General features: G+C 46.8%; 1 protein-coding gene across 4 annotated transcripts in view; it reads right to left on the minus strand.

Moving 5' to 3' along the window:
• p2rx5 (purinergic receptor P2X, ligand-gated ion channel, 5) overlaps window positions 1-27,841 on the minus strand; it is a 135,033-nt gene that overhangs the window by 85,596 nt on the left and 21,596 nt on the right. For 3 of the 4 annotated variants that reach the window (XM_070858022.1, XM_070858021.1, XM_070858024.1), the window contains exons 5-6: window positions 17,483-17,563; window positions 858-999 (exon numbers count right to left, since the gene is read on the minus strand). In XM_070858022.1, the coding sequence (XP_070714123.1) occupies window positions 858-999; window positions 17,483-17,563 (223 nt within the window). The remainder of the gene's footprint in view (window positions 1-857; window positions 1,000-17,482; window positions 17,564-27,841) is intronic. The other variant, XM_070858023.1, reaches the window with a different exon arrangement.

The following is a 27,841-nucleotide window of genomic DNA, read 5'->3' on the forward strand; positions in this document are numbered from 1 at the left end:
AGAGCATGAGTTCATGGAGTGAGTGAGGGCGAGAGTGAGGGTGAAAATGAGAGCGAGAAAGTGAGAGTGAGAGTGAGAGTGAGGGCGAGAGTGAGGGCGAGAAAGTGAGAGTGAGAGTGAGGGCGAGAGAATGAGAGTGAGGGCGAGAGTGAGGGCGAGAGTGAGGGCGAGAGTGAGAGCGAGAAAGTGAGAGTGAGTGTGAGGGCGAGAGAATGAGAGTGAGGGCGAGAGTGAGGGCGAGAGTGAGAATGAGAATGAGTGAGTGTGGGGGCGAGAGTGAGAGTGAGAGCGAGAAAGTGAGAGTGAGTGTGAGGGTGAGAGAATGAGAGTGAGGGCGAGAGTAAGTGCGAGAGTGAGGGCGAGAGTGAGAATGAGAGCGAGAAAGTGAGAGTGAGAGTGAGGGCGAGAGAATGAGAGTGAGGGCGAGAGTAAGTGCGAGAGTGAGGGCGAGAGTGAGAATGAGAATGAGAATGAGAATGAGAATGAGAATGAGTGTGGGGGCGAGAGTGAGAGCGAGAGCGTGGGAGCGAGAATGAGGGTAAGAGTAAAAGTGACAATGAGGGTGAGGGCGAGGGCGAGAGCGAGAGTGAGAGTGAGGGCGATAATGAGGGCGATAGTGAGAGTGAGAGTGAGGGCAGCCTTACTGAACAGGCCTGAAATTGTGAAACACTCACCGATGAAAATGTTACTCTTGGTGCTGTACTTGTGATTTACTGAGGTTTACATTAGTCGTGTAGTACTCGACTCATTGATTAACTCTTGATGTTACTGCTGGAGTTGTCACAAACTGTTTGCTGGTGCTGAAGACAATCAATTATTTAAGTAGCTTTTAGTCAAAAAGGGCACATTAATTTTACCTCCACAGCCATTTCCTGGAAGTTGCTCCCAGCCCTATTGACGATATCTCCCAGACGAAAAATTGGACAATATGCGTTTCTTGTTTTGTCATATTGGCAATTTTTGAGATATGACTGATTCCTGATATCCAGAACATTATTCCTGTAACAGAGCACAATCAGCATATTTTGGTAATCGCGATGTCTTGGGATGTCTTAAAAACACAATAATTACCTTTTGGCACAGGGCTGTAGCTCGGCCCCCGCTCCCCCCCACACCCCCCGATGTTGTGCTGCGTCGCGCTGACTGCTGAACAGGCCTGCTGCACTCGGAGACTCGCGAGATAAGTTTTTGGCACGTTTTTCATTCTACAAAATAGGCGGGCCTCTTGGATGTACGCCGTTCTAGCAGATACGGAAACTTGGGCCCCTGGAGATAGTTGAGTTGTGTTGATGAAATAGCCAAGAACATGACATAATACTTAGTTAGTGTAGAATATATTAGATAGTGGAAGCCATGAAGTGTTGATTGTGGTAAAACTACAGTTTTCTTCAACTGACTATGTGCCAGAGATTCATCCCAATTCATCTCATTGGTTTCCAATCATAGTGCAAAGTATTATAAATGTATGAATTATCTGGAATTACACAGAATATGCAGCAGAGGAACCGGTCATTCGGCCCAACCAGTCTATGCTGGAATTTATACTCCACACGCGTCTCCTCCCACTCCATCTGCCTCATCTCAGCCTCTCAGCATATCTTTCTGTTCCCTTTTCTCTCATGCACTCATCTCGTTTCCCTTTGAAAGTATTTAAGCTATTTACCTCAACCACTTCCTGTGGTAGCGAGTTCCACATTCTGACCACTCCCTGAGTGAAGAGACTTCTCCTTATTTCCCTGTTGGATTTATTAGTCACTATCTTTTATTTCTGGTCCCTAGTTTTGGATTCTTGCTCCATTTTGTTTTGAATACTGCGTACATTGCTGAACAAACAGGTTACATTGTTTTACTTATTATTCCTCTCCCTTTGTTTTTAGTGATTATTTTACCTTTATGTTCTACGACTTCATCCGATCTCTAGCCGTTCATGTTATCCTTATTTCTTCCTTTATTATATCCTTCACTCTCTTTTCCTGATTCTTTTATTGTTAGGTTTCTGTAATTTCTAGCAGTTCCCTCGTTATTAGTTTAAAGTCTCACTCACTACCCCAGTTATCCTTTCCGCTAGAACCTTGGTCCCAGCCCTTCCCAAAGGTACAGCTCCTTCTTGTCCGAGGACCGGTCCAGTGACCCATGAAATGGAATCACTCTTTTCCACACCACTCTTTTAGTCACACGTTGACTTTCTTAATCTGTTTGTCCCTATGCCAATTTGCACATGGTGCAGATAATCCCAAGATTATTACCCCGTGAGGTTCTGCTTTTCAATTTAGCTCCTAACTCCTGATGTCCCATAGCAGGTCCGCTACACTGCTTACAATGCCACCTATCTTTGTATCAGTGTTACACTATGTGGCTTCTATGTCATCATCGAAATCATTAATAAATAGTGAATACTTGAGGCCCCAACACAGATTCCCGCGGACACCACTAGTCATATTCTACTAATTAGAGTGCCCACCCATTATCCCTACTCTCTGGGGCCAAAATTCCCCTCTGACCAAAAGGGGATGCACTCGCCGATCTTGAAAATTTTCTCCACCCCAATCCATGATTAGAGTGGTGAGTAGAGCAAAATTCTGCATTTTGATTTTTTTTTTACAGTCAGGGCGGTGTTTGGGGTGGTGTTTGGGGGGGGGGGGTTGGGGGGTGTTTGGGGGGGGTTGGGGGGAAGTTGGGGGAGGGTGTTTAGTGTAGTGTTTGGGGGGTTGTTTGGGGGGGTGTTTGGGGGGGTTTGGGGGCGGTGTTTGGGGTGGTTTTGGGGCTGTGCTTGGGGGGGGGTGTTTGGGGTGGTGTTTGGGGCAGTGTTTGGGGCGGTGTTTGGGGCAGTGTCTGGGGCGATGTTTGAGGTGGCTGTGGGACGGAAGTGCTGTTGGAGTGGAGCGGACGTCGCTTGGAGTCCTCAGCGCCGCGTTGACATGCCACAACGTCCCTCCCTTTCAGCAATCTCCCACGCGGGACGGTCAGTAATTTGCCTTCAACTCCATGGGCTTCAAGCAGAGGTTCTGACCACCATTTTTCAATCCTCCCTGGCTATATGAGTTGTGCCAGAGGATTGGAGAACTGCTAACGTTGTACCATTGTTTAAAAAGGAAGGAAGGGATAAACCGAGTAATTACAGGCCAGTTAGTTTAGCCTCGGTGGAGGACAAATTATTGGAATCAATTCTGAGGGACAGAATAAACCTTAATTTAAAAAGACACAGATTAATCAAGCAGGGATTTGTTAAGGTAAGGTCGTGTCTGACTAATTTTGTTGAGTTTTTTGAGGAGGAAACAAGGAGGGTTGATGAGGGCAGTGCGTTTGATATAGTTTACATGGACTTTAGCAAAGCTTTTGACAAGGTCCCACATGGTAGACTGGTCAAAAATGTAAAAGCCCACGGGATCCAAGGGAGAGTGGCAAATTGGATCCAAAATTGGCTCAGTGGGAGGAAGCCGAGGGTAATGGTTGACGGGTGTTTTAATGACTAGAGGCTGTTCCCAGTGGGGTTCCACAGGGCTCAGGACTCAGTCCCTTGCTTTTTGTAGTATATATTAATGACTTAGACTAAAATATAGGGAGCATGATAAAGAAATTTGCAGATGATACAAAAATTGGCCGTGAGGTTGACAGTGAGGAGGAAAGCTTCAGACTGCAGGAAGATATCGATGGACTGGTCAGTTGGGCAGAAAAGTGGCAAATGGAATTCAATCTGGAAAAGTGTGAGGTAATGCATAGAAACAGAAAACACAGAAAATAGATGCAGGAGTAGGCCATTCGCCCTTCGAGCCTGCACCACCATTCAATATGATCATGGCTGATCATTCACCTCAGTACCCCATTCCTGCTTTCTCTCCATACCCCTTGATTCCTTTAGCAGTAAGGGCCACATCTAATTCCCTTTTGAATATATCTAACGAACTGGCCTCAACAACTTTCTGTGGTGGAGAATTCCACAGGTTCACAATTCTCTGAGTGAAGAAGTTTCTCCTCATCTCAGTCCTAAATGGTTTACCCCTTATCCTTAGACTGTGACCCCTGGTTCTGGACTTCCCCAACATCGGGAACATTCTTCCTGCCTCTAACCTGTCCAATCCCGTCAGAATTTTATATGTTTCTATGAGATCACCTCTCATTCTTCTAAATTCCAGTGAATATAAGCCTAGTCGATCCAGTCTTTCTTCATATGTCAGTCCTGCCATCCCAGGAATCAGTCTGGTGAACCTTCGCTGCACTCCTTCTATATCAAGAATGTCCTTCCTCAGATTAGGAGACCAAAATTGAACACAATATTCCAGGTGTGGCCTCACCAAGGCCCTGTACAACTGTAGTAAGACCTCCCTGCTCCTATGCTCAAATCCCCTCGCTATGAAGGCCAGCATGCCAGTTGCCTTCTTCACCACCTGCTGTACCTGCATGCCAACCTTCAATGACTGATGTACCATGACACCCAGGTCTCGTTGCACCTCCCCTTTTACTAATCTGTCACCATTCAGATAATAATCTGCCTTCCTGTTTTTGCAACCAAAGTGGATAACCTCACATTTATCCACATTATACTGCATCTGCCATGCATTTGCCCACTTACCAAACCTGTCCAAGTCCCCCTGCAGCCTCCTAGCATCCTCCTCACAGCTCACACCGCCACCCAGTTTAGTGTCATCTGCAAACTTGGAGATATTACATTCAAATGCATTTGTGGAAGGGCAACAAGGCAAGGGAATACACAATAATTGGGAGGATACTGAGAGGTGTGGGGGAACAGAGGGACCTTGGAGTGTTATATCCACAGATCCTTAAAGGTAGCAGGACAGGTCGATAAGGTAGTTAAAAAGGCATACGGAATGCTTTCCTTTATTAACCAAGGCATAGAATACAAGCGCGTGGCAGTTATGCTAGAACTGTATAAGCTAGAGTACTGCGTGCAGTTCTGGTCACCACATTACAGGAAAGATGTGATTGCACTAGAGAGGGTGCAGAGGAGATTTACGAGGATGTTGCCAGCACAGGAAAAGTTTAGCTATGAGGCAAGATTGGATAGGCTGGGGTTGTTTTCCTTGGAACAGAGGAGGCTGAGGGGAGATTTAATTGAGGTGTATAAAATTATGAGTAGCCGAGATATAGTGCATCGGAAGGACCTATTTCCCTTAGCAGAAGGATCAATAACCAGGGGGCATAGATTTAAAATAATTGGTAGAAGGATTTGCGGGAGGATGAGAAAACATTACTTCACCAGAGGGTGGTGAGGGTCAGGAACTCACTGCCTGAAAGGGTGGTAGAGGCAGAAACCCTCACCACATTTAAAAAGTACTTGGATGTGCATTTAAAGAGTCGTAACCTGCAGGGCTATGGACCCAGAGCTGGAAGGTGGGATTAGGCTGGGTAGCTCTTGGTCGACCGGCACGGACACGATAGGCCAAATGGCCTCCTTCTGTGTCGTAATTTTTCTATGATTCTATGATTTGTTAAGAACATAAGAAATAGGAGCAGGAGTAGGCCATACAGCCCCTCGAGCCTGCTCCGCCATTTAATATGATGTCTGATCTGATCATGGACTCAGCTCCACTTCCCGGCCCGCTCCCCATAACCCCTTATCCCCTTATCGTTTAAGAAACTGTCTATTTCTGTCTTAAATTTCTTCAATGTCCCAGGATCCACAGCTCTCTGAGGCAGCAAATTCCACAGATTTAAAACCCTCTGAGAAGAAATTTCTCCTCATCTCAGTTTTAAATGGGCGGCCCCTTATTCTAAGACCATGCCCTCTAGTTCTTGTCTCCCCATCAATGGAAACATCCTCTCTGCATCCACCTTGTCAAGCCCCCTCATAATCGTATACTTTTCAATAAGATCACCTCTCATTCTTCTGAATTCCAATGAGTAGAGGCCCAACCTACTCAACCTTTCCTCATAAGTCAACCCCCTCATCTCCAGAATCAACCTAGTGAACCTTCTCTGAACTGCCTCCAAAGCAAGTATATTCTTTCGTAAATATGGAAACCAAAACTGCACGCAGTATTCCAGGTGTGGCCTCACCAATACCCTGTATAACTGTAGCAAGACTTCCCTGCTTTTATACTCCATCCCCTTTGCAATAAAGGCCAAGATACCATTGGCCTTTCTGATCACTTGCTGTACCTGCATACTATCCTTTTGTGTTTCATGCACAAGTACCCCCAGGTCCCGCTGTACTGCAGCACTTTGCAATCTTTCTCCATTTAAATAATAACTTGCTCTTTGATTTTTTTCTGCCAAAGTGCATGACCTCACACTTTCCAACATTATACTCCATCTGCCAAATTTTTGCCCACTCACTTAGCCTGTCTATGTCCTTTTGCAGATATTTTGTGTCCTCCTCACACATTGCTTTTCCTCCCATCTTTGTATCGTCAACAAACTTGGCTACGTTACACTCAGTCCATTCTTCCAAGTCGTTTATATAGATTGTAAATAGATTGTAAATAGCTAATCATTAGTAAGACAAAGGTCCTCCACCAGCCTGTCCTTGCCACACTGCCCCCCAAACATCAAGATCCACGGCGTGGCCCTTGACAACGTGGACCACTTCCCCTAACTCGGGAGCCTCCTATCAACAAGAGCAGGCATTGACGACGAGATACAACACCGCCTCCAGTGCGCCAGTGCAGCCTTCAGCCACCAGAGGAAAAGAGTGTTTGAAGATCAGTCCCTCAAAACTGTCACCAAGCTACAGGGCTGTAGTAATACCCGCCCTCCTGTATGGCTCAGAAACATGGACTATGTACAGTAGACACCTCAAGTCACTGGAGAAATACCACCAGCGATGTCTCCGCAAGATCCTACAAATCCCCTGGGAGGACAGATGCACCAACGTTAGCGTCCTCGTCCAGGCCAACATCCCCAGCATTGAAGCACTGACCACACTTGATCAGCTCCGCTGGCCAGGCCACATTTTTCGCATGCCAGACACGAGACTCCCAAAGCAAGCGTTCTACTTGGAACTCGTCCATGGCAAACAAGCCAAAGGTAGGCAGAGGAAACATTACAAGGAAACCCTCAAAGCCTCCCTGATAAAGTGCGACATCCCCACTGACACCTGGGAGTCCTTGGCCATAGACCGCCCTAAGTGGAGGAAGTGCATCCGGGAGGGCGCTGAGCTCCTCGAGTATCGTCGCCGAGATCATGCAGAAACCAAGCGCAGGCAGCGGAAGGAGCGTGCGGCAAACCAGTCCCACCCACCCCTTCCCTCAACCACTGTCTGTCCCACCTGTGACAGAGACTGTGGTTCTCGTATTGGACTGTTCAGCCACCTAAGAACTCATGCTATGAGTGGAAGCAAGTCTTCCTCAATCCCGAGGGACTGCCTATGATGATGAAATAGTTGGGGTCCCAACACTGATCCCTGTGGCACCCCACTGGTTACTGATTGCCAACCAGAGAATGAACCATTTATCCCGACTCTCTGTTTTCTGTTAGTTAGCCAATCCTCTATCCATGCTAATATATTATCCCCAAACCCGTGAACTTTTATCTTGTGCAGTAACCTTTTATGTGGTACTTTGTCAAATGCCTTCTGGAAGTCCAAATACACATCCACTGGTTCCCCTTTATCCATCCTGTTCGTTACATACTCAAAGAATTCCACCACATTTGTCAAACATGACTTCCCCTTCATAAATCCATGCTGACTCTGCCTGACCGAATTTTGCTTTTCCAAATGTCCTGCTACTGCTTCTTTAATAATGGACTCCAACATTTTCCCAACCTCAGATGTTAGGCTAACTGGTCTATCATTTCCTGCTTTTTGTCTGCCTCCTTTTTTAAATAGGGGCGTTACATTTGCAGTTTTCCAATCTGCTGGGACCTCCCCAGAATCCAGGGAATTTTGGTAAATTACAACCGATGCATCCACAATCCCTGCCGCTACTTCTCTTAAGACCCGAGGATGCAAGCCATCAGGTCCAGGAGATTTATCTGTCTTTAGTCCCATTATCTTACTGAGTACCACCTCCTTAGTGATTGCGATTGTGTTAAGTTCCTCCTCCGCTTTGGCCCCTAGACAATCCACTGTCTCTTATGTGGGACTTTATCAAGTGCCTTCTGGAAGTCCATATAAATAACTTCCATAGACATTTCCCTGTCCACTACTTTAGTCACCTCCTCAAAAAATTCAATCAGGTTTGTCAGCCATGACTGACCTTTCACCTCTGCTGGCTCTCTGATCAACTGAAACATTTGGAGGTGGTCAGTCCCCCTATCCTTAATTATAGACTCCAACAATTTCCCCACAACAGATGTTTGGTTAACTGGTCTATAATGCCCTGGTTTCCCTCTCGCCATTCTTAAGTAGCGGAGTGACCTGTGCAAGTTTCCAATGTAAAGGAACAGTTCATGAATCGAGAGAACTTTTGACGATTATCGTTAGGGCATTGGCAATGTGCTCACCTACTTCCCTTAAACCCCGGGGTGGAAACCGTCCGGTCCTAGGGACTTGTCACTCTTTACTGCCATTATTTTCTTCATTACTGTCATTTACTTGCATTAATTTTATTGAGTCCATGTCCCTGACTCGATATTAGCTTTCTTGGGATTTCCAGCATGTTATCCTCTTCCTCTACTGTAAATACTGCCGCAAAGTAATTATTCAAAGTGTCAGTCATTGCCTTATCATTGACACTGTCACCAATATCAGTTTTTAAGAGGCCAACATTACTACTGACAACCCTCTTTTTTGCTAATATAATTGTGAACATTTTTTGTGTTGATTCTAATATCCTTTGCAAGTTTCTTTTCATATTGACTTTGTGTAGCTCTTACTATCTAAGCATTATTTTCACTTTTACTGCAACACTGTGGATGCAAAAATGCTAACTTATTTTGGGTGTGCACAAAAAAGAACGCATAAGACCCAGCAATGACTCACTGTCTGAACTCAGCGAGCTGTGCTGTGGCTCTGGTGTGCTGTAGTTTGCCATTACCAAAGTAAGGAGGTTACATAGATTATACAACACAGAAATAGGCCATTCGGCCCAACTAGTCTGTGCTGGTTATAGTTTCATGTTTGGAACATAAGTGCTGTTAATGTCAAAATCTTTTATTTTAAACTTCAATTAAACTGCATGTGAAGGATGTGATTGCACTGGAGAGAGTACAGAGGAGATTTATGAGGATGTTGCCGGGAGTGGAGAATCTTAGCTATGAGGAAAGATTGGATAGGCTGGATTTGTTTTCATTGGAACAGAGGAGGCTGAGGGGAGACCTCATTAAGGTGTATAAAATTATGAGGGATCTAGATATAGTGGACAGAAAGGGCCTGTTTCCCTTAGCAGAGGGGTCAACCAGGGGGTATAAATGTAAAGTAATTGGTAGAAGGTTTAGAGGGAATTTGAGGGGAAATTTCTTCACCCAGAGGGTTGTGGGGGTCAGGAACTCACTGCCTGAAAGGGTGATAGAGGCAGAAACCCTCACCACATTTAAAAAGTATTTGGATGTGCACCTGAAGTGCCGTAACCTACAGGGCTACGGACCCAGAGCTGGAAAGTGGGATTAGGCTGGATAGCTCTTTGTCGGCCGGCATGGACACGATGGACGAAATGGCCTCCTTCCGGGCTGTACATTTCGATGATTCTATGATTCTATATACCCATCAGGCACTGTGGTCATCCAGCCATGGTGAGCTAAAATGTTATTTCATATCACAGTAAAATACAGTTGGAGGAGGATCACTAGATCCTTGTTGGAGGAGGAGAACCCTAACCCTAACCCAAAACCTAGCCATTGTTGCAAATTTATATCACATGACTCTATTTGGAAAATACATACTTCCTGTTACAAAATGCAGGCACCCTGCACAATGTGACCCCACAGTAATGTCGAATGATGTGACAGGGTAAAAGACAAGATAGAATCGTACAGGAGAAAAGGAGGCCCTTCGGCCCAGCATGCCTGTCCTACCCAATTAGTCCCACTTCAGTTTCTTTGCACATAGCTCCAACTGAAAGGTTGACATGAATCCATCATAATTCAACCACTAGCAACACTTCCCAATATTATAGCCCCTCCCAATATAAGAACATAAGAATTAGGAGCAGGAGTCGGCCATACAGCCCCTCGAACCTGCTCCGCCATTCAATAAGATCATGGCTGATCTTCGACCTCAACTCCAGTTTCCCGCCCAATCTTCGTATTCCTTGATTCCCCTAGAGTCCAAAAATCTATCGATCTCAGCCTTGAATGTACTCAAAGACTCGGCATCCACAGCCCTCTGGAGCAGAGAATTCTAAAGATTCACTATGCTCTGAATGAAGAAATTCCTCCTCATCTTGGTCATAAGGCCAACCCCTTATCCTGAGACTGTGACCCCTAGTTCTAGACACTCCAGCCCGGGGAAACAACCTCTCAGCATCTACCCTGTTAATCTCCTTCAGAATCTTGTGTGTTTCAATGATATCACCTCTCATCCTTCTAAACCCCAGAGAGTATAGGCCCATTCTACACAATCTCTCATCATAGGACAGTTCTCTCATCAATCGAGTGAACCTTTGTTGCAACGCCTCCAAGGTAAGTATATCCTTCCTTAGATACGGAGACCCAAACTGTGCACAGTACTCCAGGTATGGTCTCACCAGGGCCCTGTACAATTGTAGCAAGTCTTCCTTACTCTTATACTCCAACCCCCTAGCAATAAAACACAACATGCCATTTGCCTCCCTTATTGCTTGCTGTACCTGCATGCTAACGCTCTGTGTTTCTTGCACAAGGACACCCAAATCTCTCTAAACACCAACATTTAAAAGTTCCTCACCATTTAAAAATGATTCTGTTTTTCTATTCTTCCTATCAAAGTGCTAACCTCACATTTCCCCACGTTATACTCCATCTGCCACCTCACTGCCCACTCACTTAGTCTATCTATATCCCTTTGCAGACGCTTTGTGTTCTCCTCACAGCTTACTGTCCCACCTAGCTTTGTATTGTCAGCAAACTTGGATACATTACATTCGGTCCCTTCATCTAGGTCATTAATATAGATTGTAAATAGCTGAGGCCCCAGCACTGATCCTTGCGGCACCCCACTAGTTACAGCCTGCCAACCTGAAAAAGACCCGTTTAAGAACATAAGAATTAGGAACAGGAATAGGCCATCTAGCCCCTCGAGCCTGCTCCGCCATTCAACAAGATCATGGCTGATCTGGCCGTGGACTCAGCTCCACTTACCCTCCCGCTCCCCATAACCCTTAATTCCTTTATTAGTTAAAAATCCATCTATCTGTGACTTGAATACATTCAATGAGCTAGCCTCAACTGCTTCCTTGGGCAGAGAATTTCACAGATTCACAACCCACTGGGAGAAGAAATTCCTTCTCAACTCGGTTTTAAATTGGCTCCCCCGTATTTTGAGGCTGTGCCCCCTAGTTCTAGTCTCCCCGACCAGTGGAAACAACCTCTCCGCCTCTATCTTGTCTATCCCTTTCATTATTTTAAATGTTTCTATAAGATCACCCCTCACCCTTCTGAACTCCAATGAGTAAAGACCCAGTCTACTCAATCTATCATCATAAGGTAACCCCCTCATCTCCGGAATCAACCTAGTGAATCGTCTCTGTACCCCCTCCAAAGCCAGTACATCCTTCCTTAAGTAAGGCGACCAAAACTGCACGCAGTACTCCAGGTGCAGCCTCACCAATACACTATACAGTTGCAGAAGGACCTCCCTGCTTTTGTACTCCATCCCTCTCGCAATGAAGGCCAACATTCCATTCGCCTTCCTGATTACCTGCTGCACCTGCAAACTAACTTTTTGGGATTCATGCACAAGGACCCCCAGGTCCCTCTACACCGCAGCATGTTGTAATTTCTCCCCATTCAAATAATATTCCCTTTTTTTGTTTTTTTTCCCAAGGTGGATGACCTCACACTTTCCGACATTGTATTCCATCTGCCAAACCTTAGCCCATTCGCTTAACCTATCTAAATCTCTTTGCAGCCTCTCTGTCCTCTACACAACCCGCTTTCCCACTAATCTTAGTGTCATCTGCAAATTTTGTTACACTACACTCTGTCCCCTCTTCCAGGTCATCTATGTATATTGTAAACAGTTGTGGTCCCAGCACCGATCCCTGTGGCACACCACTAACCACCGATTTCCAACCCGAAAAGGACCCATTTATCCCGACTCTCTGCTTTCTGTTAGTCAGCCAATTCTCGATCCATGCTAATACATTTCCACTGACCCCGCGTACCTTTATCTTCTCCAGTAACCTTTTGTGTGGCACCTTATCGAATGCCTTTTGAAAATCTAAATACACCACATCCATCGGTACACCTCTATCCATCATGCTCGTTATATCCTCAAAGAATTCCAGTTAATTAGTTAAACATGATTTCCCCTTCATGAATCCATGCTGCGTCTGCTTGATTGCACTATTCCTATCTAGATGTCCCGCTATTTCTTCCTTAATGATAGTTTCAAGCATTTTCCCCACTACAGATGTTAAACTAACCGGCCTATAGTTACCTGCCTTTTGTCTGCCCCCTTTTTTAAACAGAGGCGTTACATTAGCTGCTTTCCAATATGCTGGTACCTCCCCAGAGTCCAGAGAATTTTGGTAGATTATAACGAATGCATCTGCTATAACTTCCGCCATCTCTTTTAATACCCTGGGATGCATTTCATCAGGACCAGGGGACTTGTCTACCTTGAGTCCCATTAGCCTGACCAGCACTACCCCCCTAGTGATAGTGATTGTCTCCAGGTCCTCCCTTCCCACATTCCTGTGACCAGCAATTTCTGGCATGGTTTCTGTGTCTTCCACTGTGAAGACCGAAGCAAAATAATTGTTTAAGGTCTCAGCCTTTTCCACATTTCCCATTATTAAATCCCCCTTCTCATCTTCTAAGGGACCAACATTTACTTTAGTCACTATTTTCCGTTTCATATATCTGTAAAAGCATTTACTATCCGTTTTTATGTTTTGCGCAAGTTTACCTTGGTAATCTATCTTTCCTTTCTTTATTGCTTTCTTAGTCATTCTTTGCTGTCGTTTAAAATTGTCCCAATCTTCTATTTTCCCACTAACCTTGGCCACCTTATACACATTGGTTTTTAATTTGATACTCTCCTTAATTTCCCTGGTTATACACGGCTGGTTATCCCTTCTCTTACCGCCCTTCTTTTTCATTGGAATATATTTTTGTTGCGCACTATGAAAGAGCTCCTTAAAAGTCCTCCACTGTTCCTCAATTGTGCCACCGTTTAGTCTGTGTTCCCAGTCTACTTTAGCCAACTCTGCCCTCATCCCACTGTAGTCCCCTTTGTTTAAGCATAGTACGCTCGTTTGAGACACTTCTTCCTCACCCTCAATCCCTAACTCTCTGTTTTCTGTCCTCTGGTGCGGGCCTATATTTGCCATAACCCATTTGTGCAGCCAGTGCCTTTGAAGTCTTCGCTGCAGGATGACGTGGTGTGCCATCACTGCCCCCATTAAGTTGCCGAAGGTAACAGCGAGATGCTACTCGCCAATGGATCCGACCTGGAAGCCAGCAATGTTGCCAAAATTGTTGTCGTCAAACTGAGTAGTCAGCAGCCGCAGCACGCCAATACCTACGCACTCTGCTGGGAGTATACGTAGCACTCACCTCGACCTCTGTGCCCCGGCTGCAACTCCTTTTATATACCACCCTGGTATCGTGACCTCGACTTGTGTACGCCTACTTTTTGTGTGTGTTCCCCGCCAGCCAGTAAGTTAGGCGGCAAAACGGAATTTGGCGTGACCGGCCCCAGCGAGGCGTTGTACAGTTACTGACGTCATGATTGCCATGGTGGTAGTCGGCAAGGCAGGACATCTTTCCGCCGCTGGAAAAGCTCAACTGAACTTCACAGCAGGCGGCAACATCGCCTAACGCCGGTACTCAGCTGTTTGCGCCGAGATTCCGCCTCTCCTCGCCGTTAACGGCTGGCGGTAGCAACCGAATTTCAGCCCCCTAATGCCTGTTTGAGCGCCTCTGCAAAGTTTGGTTGCCGTAAATACAGCCAGAGCCGGCTGCAATCTGGAAAACAAAGCCTAACCGGAGGTCGCTAAAGGGATAACTGCTAAACTCCACCATAGAGGTTTGTTTTAAAAAAATAGTTACCAGAATTTGGAGCTGGGTGGTGCAGGAGTTCTCCCTGACCCCACATTAAAACTGGCCACCGCTTCCCCCCAATTGTCGTCTCTCGCCTCCCTCTCGATCACCCCACTCCTGATTGCACCCCAGCTGATCGCCTCCTCCCAATAGCCGTCTTGACCTATCCTTGCGGAATAGCTACCATCTTCAGCTAAACTGGTGCCAGCGCCCATAAATAGAAAGCCTTTTCCATACACCAACCTTTTATCCTCATTCATGATGATCTCCCTAATCTGCCCAACTTTCCCTATTCGAGCACTTGGCTGAGGGAGTAATCCAATGATTACCACCATTGAATTACTGATCGTAAACATTGCCTAATCTCCAGACCTCCTTTTACAGGAATTCAGGGCTTTCTTTTCCTTCATGGATTCCATGTGGATCATGATGATTGACTATTCTCCCTCACCCTCCAGAATGTCCCTTACCCTGGCAGCTGGGAGTGTCAGCCTCGACTATAAAAGGTAGTGTCCACCCCTCTAACTATTGAGTTTCTTGTTACTACTGCATAGCACTCTGGATTACTAATCTCTCCACCTTGAACTAGTCGTGTTTTTGGTGCACCGGCCTCCAACTGATGGTCCTGCCCGATGTTCTCATCCTCTCCACAGGCCAGTGCTTCAAACTTGTTAGGGAGGATAATTTGGTCTGGATGTCCCTGCTGTAGTGTGTCTCTTCTGGCGTTCCCTGAGCAGTGGATAGTTACTGCTTCTTCCTCTCCTACTGACAGCTCCCTATCTCTTAGCGATGTGACTATCCTCTGAAACTCTGGCTCCAGAAACCTCCCTTATTCTCTGAGGTGTCAGATTGTCTTCAACTCCACCTCACGCTCTGAGATCCTCAGCTCAAGGAGATGTTTCCTGAACATGAGCTGGTCCCAGTTAACATTTGTTACTCAAAACTTGCAGGAACCCTAACCCTAACCCTTCTGTGCTACAATTCTTACTAAAAATGTGTCTAAATTAGAATTAAGTTCATACCCTAATCTACTTACATTTCAATTAAACCCTTTGCTTTGAATTCCCACTCTTGTCACTGTTCCCATCTCACTCCACGGTTTGCTGAATATTAGCTGTCTGGGGGGCTGGTGGGAAGGCAATTGAACAAAAATGTAAAAATTTTGTCTAAATTCTGTTTAGCGGGACGAAATTCAGGCAGGCCAGAAAGCTGGTGCACCTATGATTTTTTACCTCGTTTTTGCGCTGGGAGCAATGCGGCGGCCGTCCGATCCATTTTCCAGACTTAGAAGATTTTTTAACGTTGGAATGGAAGTCGGTCGGACTGGGGGCGCATGTGCGGCGGGAAGTCTTGCTGAGGGGAGGAAGTTGGGGCCGGTATCACTCAGCGGTGGGAGGGTGGTGACGTCACTGCGCATGTGTGTCCCCACGCTCTCTCCCCTCCATTAAAGGGGAGAGAATCGGACAATTTTTATCTTCAGCCACTGGGCCACCAGGGAGGGTTTCGGCCGGGCCACCCAAGAGGGGGTGCCAGGCTGCCTGTTGGCAATAATTGGCCGGCCGATTGGGAAGTCGGCAGGCAAAAATAAAGACATGGTGGCCGCGGCAGTGGGCCCTCCCCTTGAGGGGCCGCCGCAGTACCGGGCCACACACTGTCAGGAGAAGGTGTACCGACAGAGAAAGCTGTCGGGGGTACCACACGGCGGGGCAACGTTTTTTTTCACTAAATTTCAGTCGGAGTATTCTGGAGGTGCGGGAGAACGGCGATGCGCGTTATGACGCGCTAGCGGCAGTCGGCAGCAGTGGGGTGGAAGTGGGGACAGGCCAAAAAATCCCGACCTGAATTTGGCGACCTGAAACGGCGGAAATGGGCCTTATACGGACCCTGAATTTCGGCCCCAGCACTATTTTGGTCTCTTTTGTTCTTGATTTAAGGGGGTTTAAGCCACCTTCACTCATAGTAATTATACCCTAGCTTAACCCTACATATCATTGTTAACATTTTCAGACAGTTTGTCCATGCCTAAAGAAGAGACCAAACTATTCAATTCAACTACAAACATCTCACGAGGTTGCTCATATGCATTTCATTGTCAGTTTTTTTAAATTTAAGTCAGCTAAATCTGCCTGGTCAGTTTTTAAAGGTACTTATGAACCTGCCTTGTTCAAATATTAAATCTGTCTGAAGGCTTTGCAGACATATAATTAAGTTGATATGTATTGCACTTGAATATTATAAATTGAACACAAGAGCACCTTGCACCAATTATACTACAGGGTCTCCTCTTCAATTAAATTTATACACAGAGAATGTTCCAGAGAGGCTGAAAATAAAAGCAGCCATTATATAACCACACTAATTGAGTGTTTATCAAACATGGAATTATGAGAAGGAAAATGGACAACACGCAGTTACAAGAATGAATATTGATCATTGTTGTTACTTCGGCACTGGTCAAACTTGTCACTGTAATTATTTTTATCATGTCAGCATTGGTTCGACAAACCAAATGGGGTCTCGCTGAAGTGAGTAAGTCAGTATATGTTTATCTAAGCTCTGGACTTCCTTCTGGACCGATGGCTGTACCTGCCCTGGGAGTGTTTGATGGGACAGTGTAGAGGGAGCTTTACTCTGTATCTAACCCGTGCTGTACCTGCCCTGGGAGTGTTTGATGGGACAGTGTAGAGGAAGCTTTACTCTGTATCTAACCCCCTGTACCTGCCCTGTGAGTGTTTGATGGGACAGTGTAGAGGGAGCTTTACTCTGTATCTAACCCGTGCTGTACCTGCCCTGGGAGTGTTTGATGGGACAGTGTAGAGGGAGCTTTACTCTGTATCTAATCCGTGCTGTACCTGTCCTGGGAGTGTTTGATGGGAAAGTGTAGAGGGAGCTTTACTCTGTATCTAACCCCCTGTACCTGCCCTGAGAGTGTTTGATGGGACAGTGTAGAGGGAGCTTTACTCTGTATCTAACTCTGTTCCATCGCCCCTGGAATTGGAATGAGTGAGCACAGCGCAGGTTCCAACGAGTTCCCACCTAAAATGGCAATCATGACCTCTTTACGCCAGGGGACCCCCATTTCCACATTAAAAGGGGTCCATCGTCTGAAACACACGGGCCTTTTGGTCAGCCGATGGGAGGCCCTTTGCAGAATGACCCCCAAAAGCATTGTGGGGCCGTTAACCCCCGGGGTGGTGCCCAAAATCAAAGGGTGTTTAATTTCCTGCTTTTAGTAAAACAAAAATCCATTACAAATGTTAAGAAAAATTGGAAGTTAAACTGAAGGGATCAAAAGGACTGCCGCTCGCACAGCACAACTTCAGCTTCCCACGTTTCACGTGGAAATAATGCCAAGTGCTTTCTTCTCAAATCCTTTACTTTTCCCCAAAGTTGCACTTACTTTGAGAAGTTAAACTTTGGAAAGCGAATCGTATTCTTTATAAAAACGGTGAAAGTTGCTGCTGTCCCAAGGAGTGGTTCGCTACAAACAGAGAGGGCAACTACGTTAGATCAACAGACACTTTCAGGGGATTGCTTCAAGCAGAAAACTTTTGGTTTGCTCAAAGACTATTTTTCGGCAGTAAAAATATCCCTGGGTGAAATATCAGTACTTTTAGCAACTTTAATTTAATTAAATATAGATCAAATCAGAGCAGAGTAAAATCCTCAATCCAAAGATCAGCTGAATAAAGTCACTCAATCAATCAAATATATCGAAACACAGACCATCGGACAGCTTCTGTTACTGGACAAATATTCCATCCACTGCGAGTGCAAATCCCACCAAGAATAAAACAATCCGGAAATAAAAACTGGAATTCTCCAACTGTGACAAAGAAACAGGAGAAGGCCCATTCAGTCCCTCGAGCCTGTTACACAGGAACAGGAGGAGCCCATTCAGCCCCTCGAGCCTGTTACACAGGAACAGGAGGAGGCCATTCAGCCCCTCGAGCCTGTTACACAGGAACAGGAGGCGGCCGTTCACCTGAGTGATGGGAAACTCTCGGATCATGACCTGTGACCTGCAAGGGGGGCAGTACTTGGATGATTATGATCTGAGTGATGGGCAGCTCTCAGACAGTGACCTATGACCTTAGAGGGGCACAACACTCAGACCATTGTGACCTGTCACTTGAGTGATGTACAACTCTTGGACTATGTGACCATTGACCTGTGACCTGAATGCCAAGCAGCTCTCAGTCTGTGGCCTGTGTAATAGGCATCTCTTGGACCGTGACCTGTGACCTCTGAGATGGGCAGTACTCAGACCATGACCTGTGACCTGAGTAATATCAAGATGTAGTATACCTTAAATCGTTTTTTTATTCATTCACCCTAACTCTAATTATACTAACCCTAACTCTAACCCAAATCCTAACCCGGACCCAAACTCTCACCCTAACTCTGCATTGAGTTATATCGTGTGTCCAGCACAGAAACAGGCCAAACCCTAACCCTAACCCTGACCTTGGATCCTGACCTGGACCTGGATATAGCCTGAAACCCTCACATTAAAATACCCTCAACTTTGATTCTTATCCTGATCCTAACCTAAACCAGATTTACCTTCTGTCAAGAATCCAACAGATGCGTCGAACCCCAATTCTCAATACCGAAACCAACCCAAAATACTCCAACAACTTGCAGCCACGGAGCAAACCGTCCTAATTCAGAACGTCACAGTTTGATCACCTCACTACTCTCGTGCCAGCCGGGGATAAGAAAAACTACCAAGTAAAACTGGACAAAAAGCGAAAGGAAGCGTGAGCCAACTAAAAGCAGGCACCAGTGAAACAAAAAAACTGGAGAAGTGCGATTCCGAACACAAGAAGGGACCCCCACTCTCCTGCCTGTAATCCCTACCCGAACTCTGACTCTACAACGAGTTACATCATGTACAGCCCAACTGCTCGGTGCTCCTCCAAACCCTCTTCACCTCACTCCAACATTTACTTTTACTCCTTCCTTCCTCGCGTGTTTATCCAGCTTCACCTTACATGCATCTCCAATTTGCCTCAACTACCCCCTGTGGCAGCGAGTTCTCACCACTCGCTGGGTACAGAGGTCTCTCCTGAACTCCCCATTGGATTTATTAATGATTATCTTACATTTATGACTTCTAGTTTTGGACTCCCCACAAATGGAAATATTTTCTCTATGTCTACCCTATGAAACCCTTTGATAATCTTAAAGACCTCGATCAGTTCACCCATCATCCTTCTCTTTTCTAGAGAAAAGAGTCCTAGCCTGATCCATCTTTCTTGATACGTATAACCTCTCAGCTCCGATATCATCCTTGTGAATCTTCTCTGCATCTTCTCCAGTGCCTCTATATCCTTTTTATAATATGGGGATCAGAACTGTACGCAGTGCTCCACGTGAGGTCTAACCAAGGTTCGATACAAGTTTAACATAACTTCTCTGCTTTTCAATTCTATCCCCCTAGAAATAAGCCTAGTTCTTGGTTTCCTTGTTTTATAGCCACAACCTGCATCGCTACTTTTAGTGATATAAAAACAGAAAATGCTGGAAATCTCAGCGGGTCAGGGTAGCAGAGTTAACATTTCGGGTCGACGACCCTTCGTCAGAACTGACGAATGTTCGAAAAGAACACATTCTTAAGGAACACTGAAAGGGGGAGGGGAGGAAAGAACAAAAGGGAAGGTCTGTGATAGGGTGGAAGGCAGGAGAGATTAGAGAGACAAAAGGGATGATGGGCTGAATTGAGATGGTAACGGCAGGAGTTAGAAAAAGGTCCAGTCTGGATAGGGTGTGAATGGCAGGGTAATGACCAGCTGCCATTGGAGACAAAGAGGGGGAGGGGGGAAGGGGTGCAAAGATGGGCAGCAGTTACACTCTGAAATTGTTGAACTGGATGTTGAATCCAGAAGGCTGTAAAGTGCCTAAACAAAAGATGAGGTGCTATTCCTCGAGCTTGTGTTGAGCTTCATTGGAACAGTGTAGGAGGCTGAGGACGGAGATATAGGAGCGGGAATGGAGCAGGGAATTAAAGTGACAGGCGACCGGAAGCTCAGGGTCACCCTTGCGGACTGAATGGAGGTGTTCAGCAAAGCGGTCACCAAACCTACACTACCCACGTGGGCAGCGAATACAGTATACTAAATTACAGTTATGCCCGCAGGATCGGCCGGGCTGCCAACAGGCAACCTGGCCACCCTCACTTGGGTGCCAGGCCGCTGACCTGGCCAAAACCCTCCCTGGTGGCTCTGTGTTTGCCACTGAAGTGGTTGCAGAGCTCGCAGCGGCCCTCCCCTTTAACTGAAGGGGAGAGACGTTGTGATGCGCCAGCGCGATGACATCATCAGTGCGGCACTAATGACTGACAGCCTCGGATACTCCGCCCCGCCCCCACTTCCGCCCTGCTACTGACGGCCACTCCGCCCCATCCCCATGATGAGGCCACTTCCATCCCGCTGGGAAAAAAAACCCAAACTGCTGAATTTCGACAGTGAAGCCGCCCCAATGTACGAAGGCGGCTGGAACACATCGACAACAGTAGGTGTGCCTCGTTTCCGGTGGTGGGAGATTTCGGCCCCTTTACTCTTATACCCAAATCCTCCTGTAATAAAGACCAACTACCATTTGTTCTCTTAATTATTTGCTGTACCTGCATGTTAACTTTCAGTGATTGGTGTACAAGGACACCCAGGTCCCTCTGAACACCAACATTTCCCAATCTCACACCATTTAAACAATACTCTGCTTTTCTATTTTTCCTACTAAAGTGGATAACTTCACATTTCCCCACATTAAATTTCATTTTCCATGCCTGTCACTGAGCCTGTCTAAATCCCCTTGAAGCCTCTTTGCATCCTCCTCACAACTTACATTCCCACCTAGCTTTGTATCATCAGCAAACTCGGATATATTACATTTGGTCCCCTCACCCAAACCATTGATATAGATTGTGAATAGCTGGGGCTCCAGCACCAATCCTTGTGATACTCCACCAGTTACAGCCTGCCAACCCGAAAATGAGGCGTTTATTCCTACTCTCTGTTTTCTGTTAACCAATCCTCAATCCATGTTAGTATATTACCCCCAATCCCATGAGCTCTAATTTTGTTTAATAACCTCCTGTGTGGCACCCTATCGAATGCCTTCTGAAAATCCAAATACACCACATCCACTGGTTTCCTCTTTATCTATTCTGCTAGTTACAACCTCAAAAAACTCTATAACAGATTTGTCAAACATGATTTCTCTTTCATAAACTCGTGTTTACTCTTCCCAATCTTATTATTCTTTTCTAAGTGCCCTGTTACCACGTCCTTAATAATAGATTCTAGCATTTTCCTTACTGCTGATGTCAGGCTAACTGGTGTCAGTCTGTGGTTCCCCGTTTTCTCTCTCTCTCCTTTCTTAAATAGTGCGTTACATTAGCTATCTTCCAGTCCGTGGGAACCGTTCTAGAATCTATGGAATTTTGGAAGGTGACAACTAATGCACCCACTATCTCTATAGCCACCTTTCAAAACCCTAGGATGTAGGCCATCAGATCCAGGGGATTTATCGGCTTTCAATCCCATTCATTTCTCCAGTTCCATTTTTTTTAACTAATACTAATTTCTTTCAGTTCCTCATTCGCGCTAGACCATTGGTTCTCCACTATTTCTGGCAAGTTTTTTGTGTCTTCATCCGCAATCTATATTAACGACTTGGAAGAAGGGACTGAGTGTAACGTAGCCAAGTTTGCTGACGATACAAAGATGGGAGGAAAGGCAATGTATGAGGAGGACATAAAGAGGCTGCAGGAGGACATAGACAGGCTCAGTGGGTGGGCAAAAATTTGGCAGATGGAGTATAATGTTGGAAAGTGTGAGGTCATGCACTTTGGCAGAAAAATCAAAGGGCAAGTTATTATTTAAATGGAGAAAGATTGCAAAGTGCCGCAGTACAGCGTGACCTGGGGGTACTTGTGCATGAAACACAAAAGGATAGTATGCAGGTACAGCAAGTGATCAGGAAGGCCAATGGAATCTTGGCCTTTATTGCAAAGGGGATGGAGTATAAAAACAGGGAAGTCTTGCTCCAGTTATACAAGGTATTGGTGAGGCCACACCTGGAATACAGCGTACAGTTTTGGTTTCCATATTTACGAAAGGATATACTTGCTGTGGAGGCAGTTCAGAGAAGGTTCACTCGGTTGATTCCGGGGATGAGGGAGTTGATTTATGAGTATAGGTTGAGTAGGCTGGGCCTCGACTCACTGGAATTCAGAAGAATGAGAGGTGATCTTATCGAAACATATAAGATTATGAGGGGGCTTGACAAGGTGGATGCAGAGAGGATGTTTCCACTGGTGGGGGAGACTAGAACTAGGGGGCATGATCTTAGAATAAGGGGCCGCCCATTTAAAACTGAGAAATTTCTTCTCTGAGGGTTGTAAATCTGTGGAATTCACTGCCTCAGAGAGCTGTGGAAGCTGGGACAGTAAATAAATTTAAGACAGAAATAGACAGTTTCTTAAACGATAAGGGGATAAGGGGTTATGGGGAGCGGGCAGGGAAGTGGAGCTGAGTCCATGATCGGATCAGCCATGAACTTATCGAATGGTGGAGCAGGCTCGAGAGTCTGTATGGCCGACCACTGCTCTTATTTCTTATGTTCTATGTTCTTATGACAGACACAAAGGGGCCGAAATTCACCGTCCCCAATTGAAAAAAATCAATGGGCCGCCACGGTCAGGTGATTCTCCGTCCCCGAGTCATATTCAGCTCGGGGGTGATTTGAGCAATGCGCATTTCCACCAGAAACGGCAGGGTGAAGCCGCTGTAAAGGTAGGTTTCCAGTGTTGAGCTCAGCAGCATGCGGACCTGCCAAGCAGCGCTCTGCAACCCACAGGCTGCCACTAAAGAATCAGACTTGCAAGTTGTACAAAAATATGTGCAAACTTTTGCGTGCGGACCGCTGAAAAGCGGCCAGGACAGCGATTTTCACCCAGAAAAAGGTAGGATGTCTTCAGGCAGTACCCCCGCGAGGTATTCGAGTCAGTGCTCGAATGCCAGACCGCTGGAGTTTTGCCGTAGTCGGAGCCCCCTTTGGTAGGAAAATAGTTTTATTAATTATTAGTGTTTTTATGTCATATTCCATCATCCGCAGTATTTTGCTTTTCATATAGTTTTATTAATTGTATTAAAGGTTCCATTAAACCTGCTGAGTGCTGCTCAGAGGTTTGCACATACTCTTTTACAACTTTCAGGTCTGATTCTTTAGTGGAGGCCTGTGGGCTGCAGGCAAGACTGATGGGAGGAGTCTGCTTCCACCCCTCCTGTTTAATTCGGCCCATCTTTGTTCAACTGCACCAACCAGGGCCTCGTTCGCCTCTGGGCTCAACCTTTGGGCTCTCTGTCTACTCTCCTCATCCTCCATCGTGCAAATCAAATTGTAAAATGGCTGATTGAGCCCTGGGTGGACTGCGCATGCAATCGATCGCTGACCAGAAGTGCGGGAAAAAGCACAGAAGGTCCGATTTTTTGGGGGGGTTGCAGCTTTCAGGTCCGGCGCACAAATTCCGTTGTGCAATGCCGGAGCTATCGCTAACGCTAACGATCCTCATTGTTTGCCGAAAGTTGCGTGCTCTGGCAGTAACGGTAACCCCGCGGTTAAAAAATGTCTCTCTGTGATTATCGCCCGAAAACGGATGAAATCGCTAAAACCCGAAAATCTAGCCCAAAGAGCAGAATTTCACTCAAGGGGTCACCACATCAGCCGTGTCGGTAAAAACACAAGAAACGGGATAGGTGCATCCCGTTTCCAGCGGAGGGCAATTTCAGACCCTATTAGTCTCACTAGTTAGTTGCCCCTTTTTATAGCCCCGTCATCGTTATGTGCAGCGACCCCGCACTGACCCCGCACCGACCCCGCACCGCCCCGCAGCGACCCCGCACCGACCCCTCACCTCCCCCTCACTGACCCCGCACCGCCCCGCACCGACCCCGCACCGACCCCTCACCGCCCCGCACCGACCCCTCACCGACCCCGCACCGACCTCTCACCGACCCCTCACCGCCCCGCACCGACCCCGCACCGACCCCTCACCGCCCCGCGGCGACCCCTCACCGACCCTGCACCGACCCTCACCGTCCCCTCACCACCCCGCACCGACCCCTCACCGACTCCTAACAGCCCCCGCACCGACCCCTCACCGACCCCTCACCGCCCCGCACCGACCCCTCACCGCCCCCCACCATCCTGCACCGACCCCTCACCGACCCCGCGGCGACCCCTTACCGCCCCACAGCGGATATTGCCACGCGACCCGCGAGGCTGGCCTGAGTGGATGTCAACACCGTGGATTGTGAAGCTGCCAACATTCGCTCTCAGGGCAATGCTTAAAGGGGAGGGCACCAGCGCCCCCAGGCCGCCATCTTTTTTTGTCGGCCGACTCTCGGGTTGGCTTGATGATGGCGGCACTAGCGAGGTTCGAGCCGCCATTGTGCAGCCCGGCGCTCCGTATTGGAGCTGGGTGGCCCAGTGGAGGCCATCAGAGGCCGTGCAGCATGCGCAGGGGCCCGTCCCTTTAAGCGAAGGGAAGGGGTGTTGAAGCGCATCAGCGCTATGTGCCCATGAAGCGCTTGACTCCGCGCCGAGTAGCGCCCCAGTTACAACCCCCAAAGGAAGTGCAGTGCAGGAGATTACGCTCCACTTCCTTTCAGGGGCAGTATGGGCAATTCCATGGCGGGGGCGGGACCTCTGCGGTGTGGGAGGGACTTCTGCACCGGGGGCGGGACTTCCACACAGGAGGCAGGACCTCCGCGCTAAAAGTCCCGGTAAGTTACTGCCCCCAACTGGGGCACAAGGCAATTTCATCCCCCTAGAATCTGTAATACAGGAGGAAAAGTCTAAATTTGCTGATGTCTGTAAATTGGAGCAACATAGAATCACAGCACAGGAGGCCATTCAGCCCATCGTGCCTGTGCCAGCTCTTTGAAATGCCATAACCTACAGGGCCATGGACCAAGAGCTGGAAAGTGGATTAGCCTGGGTATCTCTTTGTCGACCGGCGCGGACACCGTGGGCTGAAATGGCCTCGTTCCATGCTGTAAATTTCTATGTAGTATGTCACAAGGTGCTTCACAGGGGCGATTATCAAATAAAATTTGACACTGAGCCACAGAATAAGATATTAGGACATGTGACCAAAAGCTTGGTCAAAGAGGTAGGTTTTATGGAGCATCATAAAGGAGGATAAAGAGGCAGAGAGGTTTAAGGAGGGAATTCCAGAGCTTAGGACCTAAAGAATTGAAGGCATGGATGCCAATGGTGGAGCAATTAAAATCATGAATACGCAAGAGTCCAGAATTGGAGGAGCGTAGAGATCGCAATGGGTTGTCGTGCTGGAGGAGGCTACGGAGATAGGGAGAGGCAAGGACACAGAGGGATTTGAAAACAAGGATGAGAATTTTAATATCAAGGTGTTGCCAGACCAGGAGCCAATATAGGTCAGCGAGCGCAGGGGTGATGGATGAAGGGGACTCGGTGTGAGTTAGGATACGGACAGCAGAGTTTTAGATGAGTTCAAGTTTAAGAAGGTGGAAGGTGGGAGGCCAGCCAGGAGTGCATTGGAATCGTCAAGTCTAGAGATAACAAAGGCACAGATGAGGGTTTCAGCAGCGGATGATCTGAGGCAAGGGCGGAGACAGGCAATGTTTTGGTCACCTTACTTAAGGAAGGATATACTGGCTTTGAAGGGGGTACGGAGACGATTCACTAGGCTGATTCCGGAGATGAGGGGGTTACCTTATGATGATAGATTGAGTAGACTAGGTCTTTACTCGTTGGAGTTCAGAAGGATGAGGGGTGATCTTATAGAAACATTTAAAATCATGAAAGGGATAGACAAGATAGAGGCAGAGAGGTTGTTTCCACTGGTCGGGGAGACTAGAACTAGGGGGCACAGCCTCAAAATACGGGGGAGCCAATTTAAAACCGAGTTGAGAAGGAATTTCTTCTCCCAGAGGGCTGTGAATCTGTGGAATTCTCTGCCCAAGGACGCAGTTGAGGCTAGCTCATTGAATGTATTCCAGTCACAGAGAGATAGATTTTTAACCAATAAGGGAACTAAGGGTTACGGGGAGCGGGTGGGTAAGTGGAGCTGAGTCCACGGCCAGATCAGCCATGATCTTATTGAATGGCGGAGCAGGCTCGAGGGGCTAGATGGCCTACTCCTGTTCCTAATTCTTATGTTCTTATTATGTACCGCGGTGGAGACAGAGGCGGTCTGGTGATGTGGTCGGAAGTTCATCTCAGTGTCAAATAGGATCTCCACGAAGCATAAAGTACTCATACTCTGACTGAATTTAGACCGACAGGAATGATGTGATTCCAGTCCCATAACTACAATGTTCGATAGCCCTGAGCACTGAGCATGAAACGAAGATCTTGTTTCTGCAGCTGGGTAGCTAGAACCTCTGAGTCATCGATCTAAAGTGTCGCCTACTAAAATAGAAAACATTCCCCATTCCTCCCATCACCAAAAGGAATGTGATGAGATCAAATGTCACACTAACGGCTTCAAAGTGTGTAACAGTAAAGCACTGTGAGGGAGATACAATATCTAGATATAAAATCCCACTGACAATGGCCATTCCCAGTGTGTGGATCTTTCGACCGCGTAACCGTTTCTATCTGATATTTTTATAAAGTCTTATTTTGTGATTTGGCTTGTGTGACAGCAAACACAAATTCTTGGTAATCTTATATAATAAAACTGGAATTGCCCAAGTGGTTGAGAGAGTGGATTAATAAATTAAGTGAATAAAGATAAAGATAAGGCTCACTCCAGGTAGGGGAGCAGCAAAGACACAAAACAATGTGTAAAGGAGTTGTGTTTTTAAAACTGATGCATTTTGGTAGGAAGAATGAGGAGAGGCAATTTAAACTGAAGGGTACAATCCTAAAGGGGGGGCAGGAACAGAGGGACCGGGGGGTATATGTGCACAAATCGTTGCAGATGGCAGGGCAAGTTGAGAAAATGGTTAAAAAAGCTTACGGGATCCTGGGCTTCATAAATAGAGGTGTAGAGTACAAAAGCAAGGAAGTTATGATGAACCTGTATAAAACACTGGTTCGGCCTCAACTGGAGTATTGTGTCCAATTCTGGGCACCGCACTTTAGGAAGGATGTGAAGGCCTTAGAGAGGGAGCAGAAAAGATTTACGAGAATGATTCCAGGGATGAGGGACTTCAGTTACTTGGATAGACTGGAGAAGCTGGGGTTGTTCTCCTTGGAGCAGAGAAGGTTGAGAGGAGATTTGATCGAGGTGTTCAAAATCATGAGGGGTCTGGACTGGACAGATAGAGAGAAACTGTTCCCACTGGTGGAAGGGTCGAGAACCAGAGGACACAGATTTAAGGTGATTGAGAAGAACCAAAGGCGACATGAGAAAAATTTTCTTACGCAGCGAGTGGTTAGGATCTGGAATTCACTGCCTGGCAGACTCAATCGTGGCTTTCAAAAGGGAACTGAATAAGTACCCGAGAAGGAAAAAAAATTGCAGGGCTACGGGAAAAGGACGGGAGTGGGACTGGCTGAGGTGCTCTTTCAGAGAGCCGGCACGGGCTCGACGGGCCGAATGGCCTCCTTCTGTGCTGTAACCGTTCTATGAATCTAAGTAAAGACACAGTACTGGAGAAATTAATGGGACTGAGTGGCGGCAAATCCTCTGGACCTGACGATCTTATTAGGACTCATGGGACTGGGGGTAATATATTGGCATATATTGCGGATTGTTTAA

This window comes from Pristiophorus japonicus, chromosome 16 (assembly GCF_044704955.1).
Source record: "Pristiophorus japonicus isolate sPriJap1 chromosome 16, sPriJap1.hap1, whole genome shotgun sequence".
Classification (NCBI taxonomy): Eukaryota; Metazoa; Chordata; class Chondrichthyes; family Pristiophoridae; genus Pristiophorus; species Pristiophorus japonicus.